This window comes from Colius striatus, chromosome 5, assembly GCF_028858725.1.
Source record: "Colius striatus isolate bColStr4 chromosome 5, bColStr4.1.hap1, whole genome shotgun sequence".
Taxonomy (NCBI): Eukaryota; Metazoa; Chordata; class Aves; order Coliiformes; family Coliidae; genus Colius; species Colius striatus.
In genome coordinates, this window is record NC_084763.1 from 55,190,109 (window position 1) to 55,202,238 (window position 12,130).

Below are 12,130 nucleotides of genomic sequence, written 5' to 3' on the forward strand. Positions count from 1 at the left end.
GGGCTGCTTGACATTTTACAAAGTCATACGACCACAAAAAGGCAACACCTGCAGCTTATTAGACTCGTTCAGTAGGAGTGTGATTCAGTATTAAATAAGGGGTTAAGGCTCAGGGGTACAATAGATCATCAAAACTGCAGCTCATGTCCGCTCTGCCTCAGGAAAAGTTTATCTTTGGTTCATTGTCTGCTGTAAGTGGAAATAAAGTTATGTAGACTGATTAGTAACAAACATAAAGATAAATGCTAAATTGAGTATTTGGATTTCTTTGTCTCAGAGATCAAAAAATCCCCAAGTGAATAAATGTCAATACAGTTGTTAAAATAATCTCTAAAAAAGAGTCTTAAAATTAGTTTATACCTCTTTTCCAAGTCAGCTATTCAGCTCCTCTTTAATTTAGTGAGCACTACCTTTTCAATTTAAAGATTCTACTTCCATAAAGGAGAAATTAGCAATAACTATGACATTAAAATGGTCAGAATTCAAATATTTGATCTTGCCATTTCTTTTATGGTGACAATATTGCTTTCAGCATAGGATAAATGAAGTAATTGAAACGTGTTAGCTAAGTCTTGTTCTGGGATGGATTAAGATTCACTGATGCACCACAGCAAACAAGGAAAGGAGGAGAACTGGATGAAATCAGTTGGGGAAAAAAAGGAATTGCTTAAACATTTGAAATTACACCCACAGAGGAAAATGTCTTCTCTTCAGTCATGTTAAATCTAGGTCCCAAACATAAAACTCTACATTGTTGTGTCCTGTCCTGTTGCTGACAGTGCTAAGCCAAAGATGTTAAGGAAAGTATGCCAAGCAGACAGCTCTTTTTTTTTCCCCCCACACCCTTGTCATTTAGTCAGCTATTGGCAGAGAATGAAGGAATGATTTCCTAATGCCTTTTGATGAATTTCTCAGGAAGATTGTTTCTGCACATGGGAAATATGGCTACATGTAACCCTTGTTTTTCAAAAGCTGAAAGCACAAAGTTACCCAACAGGAAATTTTAGCATCAGGCTAATAGGGGAGGTAGGAGGGAGTAAGAAGTTGTACAAGATTACAGGCTGTAGACTTTGCTGTCAGCCTCAATGCAAAATTCACATTTACAAATATTATCAGATTTAAAACATGTGCAGTTGAAATGAGGCAATTAAAAACATTAATGTAAACATTGCAGTACAATTGTAGCCATGTAACGTGGAGGGCAGATGGCATCTCCCCCTACTCTCCCTTCCCTTACATATTGGGGCCGTAAATACATCCAACAAGAGGGTTAAAGAGACTCCAATATATGATATTGTATATTCCTTCCTCAGTTATCCTTGCAATTCTGAATTAACTTCTGCTTTACTCTGTGTCCTTCTTGCAAAGCAAGTGGAAATTATCAGGGAGAGGAGGCAAAGTCTGCATAAACACAAGAGAGCACCAGTGGAAGCCGTTGTCTCCTTCAGTTTTGAGGACTGCATGTTTTGCCCTCTCTCTTCTGTAGTCACACAGTGCAAGTAGTGGCAAGCTGAACTGCAAATGTAACTTTGAAGTTGTATTCCTTTTAATTGAACTGCACTGAAAAAAAATTATACTAAAACATCGAGTTAATTGAGGCTCTAGAAGAAAAACAGGTGATCAGTTAGCCCCCCAATACCTAAAGCATGCAACTCCTGTCACAGTTACAGAGACAAGGGAGGAGCAGGAAGCCCTGGAGCCATGGGCAGAGGCATGCACTGAGGAGGGATGGGAGGTGCCAGACAGCTATTATTTCCTTTGGGCTTGGCAAAGTAAAGCAAAGACTGTCTGGATGAAGAAGGGCCCACCGCTGAGTTCTTGAGAGTATGCTTCTTTATTCCTCTTGATCTTTCCTCTGTCCAGCCAAGTTTCCCATCTGGTGACATACACAGGCAAGATGGTATTTTTTTTTCCAGTAAGCAACTAGATGATATTATTTCATACTCATTTTAAAAGGCCACAGTATCCTATACAAGTCTGTGAAATGTGGTATTGAACAGTACTGCTTTCTTGATATGGAGATGTTAACTATTTGTAGTAACCTGATGTTTTGTTTCTTTCTCAGTTCTCTACAGGCATTCGGTTTTCTGTTCAGCATTTTGAAAATGCAGAATTCAGCATCAATTTTGAGCTACAAATAAAAAGGTTAGATGTTTTGTCAAGAGGCTGGTTATTTAAATTCTTATTTCCTGATGATTTCTGAAGTCTAATGTATAAGATCACTCTAACTCTTCAATATCAGTTGTTCTTTCGTGGGCTTTCACATGGTAGCTTTCTTCAGGAGGATTTGTGGGGTTGGAGCCACGTTAGCTTTTAGAAAAATCAGTCTTAGAGTTATTCTGAAGATTTAAATTTGGTTTAAAATGCAGGTTAATTGGTTTTGGTCAGTAACCCAAGAGCATTCTACAGAGTTGCCAAGTGTGCACTTTGTTTTCCACTTGAAAATTAATGAGCAGTGATCACTTTGTAACAACATTTTGTATTTAAAAGAATATCATGCCTTGAAAAAAAATATGCATGACAATTTAGAAAATAGAAAGCAGTTCAAGTCTGCCCAACAGATTTACTGGCATGAAGAGAGACAACAGTTCAATTTGATGTAGGTGAACCTCTGCCATTTGTTCATTCATTTCCTCCACATTTGTGGAAATATAACTGGAGAATCTCTGGTTTATGCTGAACAGTACTTCTTACACATAGACAAAGCACAGGACAAGGTGGATTAGGATAACCACAGGAACAAACACGGGACTTTCTCAGGAGGTGGCAGTTTCTGCTCCATCTGTACACACCAAACACACAGTGGAGTTTCTGATGGGACCCTCTCTGCCCCAGAAAGATAGACTTAATTGGAAATGTCTGGCCTCTAACGAGGTCCTTGATCATGTTCACTACAGTAAATAACAGACCTTTAAAATGTTTCCATTGAAGGACATACAGAAATTTGGGAAGGCCACAGTAATGCCACAGAAAACAATAAGGTGCCTGGTCGGGCCTCATCCCTCTCCCAGGAGACTGTCCATCTCCTGATCTTTCTAGGTAATAAGGCTTGAGGATAGGTAATTCTCTTAGAAAAAGTGGCAAGTCTTTACTGAGGAATAAGTCTAAACTTCAGGAAGCAGCAACAAGTCATTCTTCTTCCATGGGTGTGATTTAACTAAACTGTGAAGGGGAGAAATCTGTTGGGTTACCAAAAAGGACAATTTCCACAAACTGGTACCAAAATGTTGAAGAGCACCCAAGTATTTTAATAAATAAAGTAAAATCTCTTGCACAGGGAACGTACTCTGTACTCACTGCTTTGTATGTTCATTCTCAGGCAGCTCTACAGGTTGTGCATTTCTGTGTCCTTATTGAACAGGTAAAACAATCTTAAAACAAAAAGGAAACAGAAATCCATAAGGCAGAAAGGAAATTACCTAAATGAAGGAAAGGCAAGCAGAGAGCTTGTGACCTGGTCTGAGTTATTCAAAAGGGAGACCTTTAATTTACTCCAAAACATCAAATGGAAAACAAATACATTGGTTTGTGAGGCTGAAGTTCATTGCTTATAGGAAATAAGTGTCTTGAAATCTGATTCCTTTTCTGATGTGGATTTTACCAGGCAATTATGTAGCCCTTAGAGAAGGAAATTTCCTGGCACTTTTATTTAAACTAATTTCTTCTCTACAAAATACCATCAAGCACAAACAAGGTTTGAATGCCAAATACATACCTGGATTTGAATTTTGTGGAAAGTAGTACCATCGTACAAATTGGAGGGCAGCTTATTCAACAAATTAGTGATATCAGGTCATTTTTATACTTGAAGCAATTGTTGTGCTTTTGTATGCAAAGCAATGGCTGCAGAGGATTACATCAAAAGTTTGAATGATGTTTGAGGGCAATCTGCATTAGTTTACAAACAAATTAGACCTGCTCCTAATTTTAGCAATCTGTAACCAGAAAGCCTGGATCAAAGCAGCATTGCCCTTTACTCCTCAGAAGTCAGTCGCTGGGAATGCTGGCCTCCTCTGAATGTTTCCATTTGACTGATGCTACCCAGATGTGATAACAGTAAACTGCAACAGAAACTTAGTCTCCATGAAGCAAGGAAGTACTGCCACACTTGCTTGAAAAAACCTTCAAACTTAGTATCCTTAATCCCGTAATTAAATACATTCTAAGTCTGAAATTAGTTATTTTACTGTCTTCATGAAATTGAACCTGCAAATCTTTCTTTACATCAATGGGCTATAGTCATAAGAATGAGCTTTGGAAACAGGAGAAATTATGTTTGTTACTAAGGATTTGCAATAAGAAAAGACAATAAAATGAGTGAGACCATTAAGCTTTAAACATAGGGATCTGTTTTCACTGCTAAGTGCAACTTAAGAGTGTAAACACTTTCAGGATAGGGGAAGGCAGAAAATAAGAAAGGTAAAGAAACATTATTTTGATTCTTTTTCTTCTAAGACTCTGTCATGCAGAAGTCACAAGTTTGGAGAATCATAAAACCAAATTTTATTAGAACAAAGGCTGTCTTATTCATTAAAACAGCCTTCCACCAATGCATGAAACATGCTTGGATTCTATTAAGCTACTCCTATCCATACAGATAACAAGGTTGAACAAGAGAATTTACATGGTATTCTGAGCTAAAGAAATTTGTATCATTACACATGATAGGGTTCTTTAAAGGAAGCTTGAGTTGATTAGATTATTAAACATGTGATGAGCTCAAATAATATCAAATTTAAATACCAGCATCCTACAAGAATTCAGAGTGAAAATAGCAAGCCCATACTACATTATATCTAATGGTATCACTTCCTAACTGTAGACCTTGTGCTATTCACTGCTGTATCTGTAACAGTCCAGGGTTCTGCTAAATAACCTTTTTTAACCCTTGTACGTATCTTTTCCAGTTCTAACAAGATTAATCCTACCAGCAATTTAGTTAACCTCCATATCAACATCAATGCTGTGGCTCAAGTACAGCTCAGAGGGTAAGTATTTGATGGTTTTAATTCATAATGATAACTATGTATTGAATCTTTCTGCATATAATAATCCCATGTAGTGAATCTTTTGACATGTTATAATCCCAAATGCCTCATTCACCGGGGATACCTGAGAGTTCCCAAGTCTCACCCATGCAAGGCTTGTGGGACAGAGCTACTAAAACCTTACCAAAGCAAACGGGAAGCCTGGAGCACTATTTCAGGCTCTAGTTCTGAACTCAGTTTCTTGATACAACACTTTCCATTGAGACTGTATGGAACTCATGGTACTTTCCCACCTGTAAAATGAGATAAACAACTTTGCAAGGTTTTTTAAAGGGTAATAGAAGAAATGATAAGGAATTTACAGTCAGAGCAGTTAAATATCTGACAGAGTATTGCAGGGAATGAAGATGCACAGCATTAAATATCTACAGGCTTTAAATGGAAATGAGAAAATGCATTTATTTATGTACCATTGTTTTAGTTTTGTGGATAATGTATTCAGATACATCAGTGAGAATGATGTAAATGCCTGACAGACTGCATTCCTCTCTCCAAACAGAGAGTCCCTTCTTTGTCTGAAAAAGACCATCCATCAGAGGAAGTATCAAACTAAATGCACCTCAGTAGTAGGACTGGGTAGTACTTTGTGGAAACATTGTATTACTTACCTCACCTAATTCTAATGAATGTGCCCAAATAAAATGCCCTTATAAGGGCTCAGGTTTCCATAGTGCTCTTAACTTTTTAATAAGAGTAATGCAGCTGATGACTGGTAACAGTTATTGTTTTAATCTGATTGATGTATATTACAGAGTGTCCCACCCCCCAACAATTATTTTGCCGCTTCACAACTGGGAACCCAAAGATGAACCTACTAAAGAAGAAGAACTTGGTCCTTTAGTAGAACACATCTATGAGGTAAAAAGTCTATATGTTGCCACAGGACCTCACATTGCCCCCAATAAAATCCTGGTGAATTTGGTTTATTGTTTTTATGGGCAACTACATAAAGCTACAAATGTAACTATTCTGACTTTTGCACGTGACTCAGATTTAATCTGGGAATTCACAACCCCAGTATCTCTTCATGTTAGTGGAGGAGATGTTAGTTCATGCTAGGATTCTGTCTTTGACATTTAAGAGATCTTTAAACATTGTGGCTGTTTGACAATAATTAAGAACAGTGCATAAAATCTCATTACAATCAGTGTCAAATATTTTCAGTGATTTGACAAGTTTCTCATTAAAAGCTGTGAGTGCTGTGCACAGGGAAAAATATGTTTCCTTATTTAACTAACTGAAAACAAAATCCTGAAGACATATGTGTGACTTCTTTTCTCATTGCTCAGAAAATACTCCATTGAAGATAACTCTTTAGTGTTTGAAGCACATTATTTCTACCCTGTATTGTTGGGGTTTCTCCTATGGATGTTTCATCAGTTAAAAGAGTTCAGGTTAGGAAAAGTCCATCCAGTGAACTACATGGAATACAGGCCATCTTTGGAATCTGATGGATGACTTTTATTCTAGGGGGTAAAACAGGACTTCACATGTGGTTATAATTCATAAACTAGCACTCAAGAAAATAAGCACCTGAGCTTTATCACCATTTGCATCACTAAACCAAACTGTAGTGAATCAGACTGTAAAAGAAAATATATTATTTGTGAATTCCTCATCTTAATGCGCTTCTCTAAACTGAAATATCTCTAACAATCTTCCTTTCTCAAACATTTGGGCTGTTTCTGGAACTACATATGTGACTTCAAATACATTGAGGTAGTTACAACGGTTAATTACAGTGATTCGAGAAACCATTTTCATGGTTTATTGAAATCAGCAAAGCACTGAGAAAGGCCAAACACCCACCCCAAAACCCTTTACTGAAGAAGGTGTAAGATTGAAAGTGGGGTAGATTTGGTACTAAATAAAATTAATCAGTCACAAAAATTCTGAATATTTTAAAAAGGGAGGTTCTCACCTATCTAGAAAATTTGGGTAAAGCTACATAAGGTTCTGCTTCTTTAGCTCTCATACCCAGTGTTAACATCTATCCAAACTTCCTGGTGTCATTAGATGTTTTCAAATTGAAAAGACTGTAATAGTTTAGCCCTGGCTGGGTGCCTGGTGTCCACCAAGTTGTTCTGTCTCTCCTCCTTCTAAACTGGACAGAGGAGAGAGAAATATAATGAGAGGTTCCTGAGTTAAGGACAGGGAGATCACTCAGCAATTAGTGTCATGGGCAAAACAGACTCAACCTGGGGAATAAAGGGGTTTGATTTATTAATGAACAATCAAAATACAGAGCAAGGAAGTGAGAAATAAAACTGAATCTCAAAACACCTCCCCTCACCTGTCCTTTTCCCAGGACTCTCACTCCTTCCTTCCCAGCAGCACAGGGGATGGGGGTTACAGTCAGTTCATTGCAGATGGACTTTTCCACTGCTGCTTCTCAGGTGGAGACCTCCTCACACTTCCCACTGCTGCCCTGTGGGGTTCCTCCCAGAAGAGTCAGTCCTTCATGAACTTCTCCAACGTGGGTCCTTCCCATGGGATACAGTTCTTCATGAACTGCTCCAGCATGGGGCCTCTCACAGGGGCAGCTCCTCACACCCTGCCCCAACGTGGGTGATCCACGGGAAAACAGTCCTTCAGGAACAGACTGCTCCAGCCTGAGTCCCCCACAGGATCACAAGTCCTGACAGCAAACCTGCTCTGGTGTGGGCTCTTCTCTCCCCATGGGCTCCCAGGTCCTGCCAGGAACTTGCTCCAGTGTGGGCTTCCCACGGAGTCACAGTCTCCTTCAGGCACCCACCCGCTGCGGCGTGGGCTCCCCCCCGGGCTGCCAGTGGGTTTCTGCTCCCCACTGGTCCATATTTTTAAATTTCTATTATTTCTATTCATTTCCCCAGAAAATAATAATGTCCTGGGGTGCTATTTGAGGCAGACTAGTTCCATTTCTTTTATTTTTGGTAAAGTGGTCATTTTTCTGCTTTTTGTCATTATTTCCTGCTTTGGAAAGTAATGATTATATTTGTTTACCAGCTGCACAACATAGGACCAAGTGCCATCAATGATACAGTTCTCCATGTTGGTTGGCCTGTGTCCAGCCAAGAAGAATTTCTTCTTTATATTCTTCATATTCAGACACATGGACCACTGAACTGTCAAACGAGCTCTCCTATTAACACAATGCAAATAAAGGTAAGTCAGCCTCTTTTATTTCAATCCCTGTCCACATTTCACTTGTTTTTTTCCGCCTACACTTCACAGTGGGATTGAGCTTTTGGGGAATGTTTCACAATGAGCCTGAGGTCATTTTCCTGGATAAGAAACGAGACATAGACTGTAATGTTTCTAGTGACAGTTGTGTTGCATGGTATGTGTTTGGTTTTTGTACTCTTCTTACCACAAGAAACTTGCCTTTCCGTTCGACAGGTACAAGGTAGTCTTCAGGATTCTCTTTGAGAGTCATTTTTAACATGACTTTGACTAGGTAACACCATTTTTTTCAGTTCTCATGGAACCTTGAAAATTCTTGTGTCCTAAGGAGTACAGTAATTCACAAAGTCATCTGTACAGCAGTGCTTAGCAGATGAACATTCAGAGGTGATGGAAACCTTTGTTATGTCAAGGGATGCACATAACTCTTCAGTTGAGTCTGGTACAACTTAGCATTGGTTTGCTTATCAAAAAGTCTTGCATCTAAACTTGTTAGCAGTGGGGAAAATCTTTTTATAGCATGGCAATGCAATATCTTTGAACTGAAATAACTTCTCAGAGCTGTTTATCTAATAGACAGCAAACAGCCACCAGGTATTGTAGCATTAAGTAGTTTTAAAGGATGTAAGGTAATTTCAGGTTTTTATTCCAGTACAAATAATTTACAGCTAATTTCTGTGGTGATTTGTTCTTTTAGGATCATAGGCTAATTCAGGTTGGAAGAGTCCTCAGGAGTACTCTGATCAAACACCCTCCTCAAGCAGGGTCAGCTGCTTGAATCAGATCAGACTCAGGGCTTTACCCAGTCTAGTCTTTAAAACATCCAAAGGTAGAGACTGCAAAACCTCTCTGGTCAAATTCTACTGCTTCTTAATTGTCCTTACAGGGGAAAGGTTTTTCCCCATATCCAGTCTGAAAACCTCTTATTTCAACTTACACCCATCAGCTGTCATCCAGACACCTCTGTGAAAAGTCTGGCTCTATTTCTGTGAAATGCTTATTTCTACTTGGCAATGATTCTGTAATGATTTTAATCATACCAGCAAAGACGAAATCATTCCTCTGCCACTGTTTTTATAAGCATAAGTCTAGGTATTGTTTGCTGCCCAAATTGCTTCCCCTTCCATGCCCATGGTTCTTGTTTTGTAGCAGAGCTCGAGAACTCAGCACTTGGAGGAAGAACTAACAAGGGGAAGCCCAGTAGTGGCCTCCTCAACCAAGTGTTGATACACCAGTGTCTAAAAGCTTTTTCAAAGACCTATGTTTATAATGGCAGATCCCCCCCAAAAGAGCTTGGTTTGGCTCAAAGTCAGAAGATTTAGCAAAACACAGCTCTACATATTATCCCATCAAAAAGAAGGTATCCAATTTGTGAAGCGTAACTGATTCCAGACACTTCTGGAGTAAAGAACACTTCTTGGGTTTAACCAGTAGCCTGTTAAACATCTTGTGGTGAGAGCTGCACTCCAAATGCTAAAAGTGCTATACATCTTTTGCATACCAGGGAGGCTTTGAGTTCAGAACAGTGGATGAAAGTGGAGACATCTTTCCAGTGAAGGGAATTGCTCATGACCACAGGAGCTGCAAGACAAGTCTTTAGCTTAAAGAGACAGAACAACAATGTATACTTAGGAAAAATGAGGGAAAACTTATGTGTTCCAAATATCTTATGGCTAGATTTCTGAGTTTCACCCAGGAAGCCAGAGAGGGGTAAGGATTCCACTCTTTTACTTAGTTTCGCTAGAGGAAGAAAAAGGAAATGAATGTTAGGGAACTGAATACAGAAAATGTTTTCGTTTTGTACCCAAAACACAGCAAATTTGGAAACAGGGAGTGGTTTTTTTATTACTCTTTTCTACTCCACTTACTTTTCCAAAGTGGTGAGGAGCAGGAAGCTGAGCTGATGCATTTGTATTTGCAAGTCTGGCTTCTCAAAGCCATTCATCAGATCAAGTTGCAAGTACACGAAAAGGAGTTCAGCGTCCCCCCTCCACTGTTTTAATTAAGAAGCTGAGATGGCAGCATCACTGTCATGAGAGCAGAGGTCTTAATGATCTTTTTAGGCAATGCACTTTTTGATCATTTTTTAAAAGATTTCAAATTCTCTGTCTGCTCTTCTTTGTCCTAATTGGTAAAGATTGCATCTGTTAGATAAATGAGACTGAATTTTCAGTCTTGTGAGAAGTCTTCCTGCAGTAACAAACTAATAATCTGTCTCAGCAGAATATTCAGATGCACAATCATTACTGCAAGAATTTCAACATCTTTCCCTTATTTCAGTTTTTCAATGCACTGAACAAGAAGAATACACAAATCAGGCTTCAAATATGTAATGCTTCTCTGTTACTTCAGCTGGGATGAATGGGATGAGGATACAGAGACAGCTTCCTTCAGGTTTTGTATAAACAGCAGGATGCCTGGCTCAAATTCCCAAATAAGACCAAGGATATTATATGCCTGGCTCCTCCTGGATTTCAGAACTCAGGTCTCTTAGGGGGTTTGGGCATTTCCCCTTTGAAATTACTGAGATTATTCTGAGTCAAAGCAGTGCATTCCTCCCTGTTGCTAAATTTCTTGTCTTGTAGAAGGGTTTCCTTTGTGTTTCTTCCATAGAGATCAATTAAACCTGTGCACACATGGGAAGACTCTTATTTAGAAGACTCTTTTCTATAGCTGAGCTTTCTTTGAAGGCAGTGAGTGACATGAAATATAATAAAATTAAGAGTCTTGCAGAGGAGAGCAAAAGGACTGATATGTAACAGAAGAACTCAGTACACTGGGATGCTTCAGTCTGGAAAGGAAAAAGCAATGCACAAGTATGTTCTGTCAAATCAGAAGTGGTAGAAAAAGCATGGATGGGGAATGATGCTCTCTGCCTGTACATGGTGTGTTCACTGCACAGGAACTGAAGCACCAAGGGAAGCCTGTAGAGCCAGATTCAAAATAAGCAAAAGAATGTGATCATTCATGGTGACGGGTAGTAGATGTCTGGAACTTGTTGCCAAAAGAACTAATCAAGGTTCAAAGTTTACATGGTTTTAAGAGGCAGGTGGACAAATTTGCACAAAAGAAGTCCAGTGGTGATTAGTAAATGAACAAAAACTTCATGCAGATCAGGAAATCCCCGAGCTGAAAACATTTGGAAGCTGAAAGTTATTAGGAGAGATCATCACGCATGCATGCCCTGTTCTTGTTCTTCCTTCCACATCTGCTTAAAGGCAGTGCTGATGAGAAGAGGACTCAGCTAGATGGACTCCTGGCCTGAGCCAGTATTCTGAGGAGCTGGGCTTTTTGTCCCAGATTGATGGCAAAAAGTAGTCCCTGCAAATCTGAGTTACAGGGAGTCATTTACAGCTATGGCTGATACAGGATGATACGACACACTTGCAGCAGCTGAGCACAATAGTACCCTGAGTGAGGTATCTGTCAGGAAAGCACCAAAATACCACCTAAAATCCACCACAGGGGAACATCCACTAACGTGACTGACAGGGGCTAACCTCATCCAGAGGCAACGTCTCCTCATACTGCAGAGCTGTTTTAATTGTGTGTTAAATCCTAGTCTGGACACAAATTAATACCATCCAATGCATTACCCTTGAATGGTCACTGACACCTCTTGTATAACAACTTTGTTACACAAAGTCCTCTTCCAGAACGTTTCTGATGGAGTTACACATTGCAGCAGAGGATACTGCTAAGAGGAAAGCTAAACTGGGTTTTGAAATGTGAATGGAAGAACTGGAGAGAACTGAAAATCTGTGCAAGGTGACAAGGCTCAGGAAAGAGAAGCAGTAGAGTTTTCCCTGTTGAGGCAATGGAGGCAGTCCATTGTAGGTAAAGGGAGGGAGCGAGAATCCATTTGAAATAAGATGTGGGTGTGCTAAGTATGTGGCATATAAAATAGCTACAGGGTTGTG

The 12,130-nt window shown here is 39.4% G+C and overlaps 1 protein-coding gene across 1 annotated transcript in view; it reads left to right on the plus strand.

Moving 5' to 3' along the window:
• Positions 1-12,130, plus strand: part of ITGA8 (integrin subunit alpha 8) — a 97,153-nt gene that overhangs the window by 60,111 nt on the left and 24,912 nt on the right. Inside the window, exons 22-25 of the mRNA XM_061997292.1 lie at positions 2,066-2,145; positions 4,908-4,988; positions 5,801-5,906; positions 8,034-8,192. Coding sequence (XP_061853276.1) covers positions 2,066-2,145; positions 4,908-4,988; positions 5,801-5,906; positions 8,034-8,192 — 426 coding nt within the window. The remainder of the gene's footprint in view (positions 1-2,065; positions 2,146-4,907; positions 4,989-5,800; positions 5,907-8,033; positions 8,193-12,130) is intronic.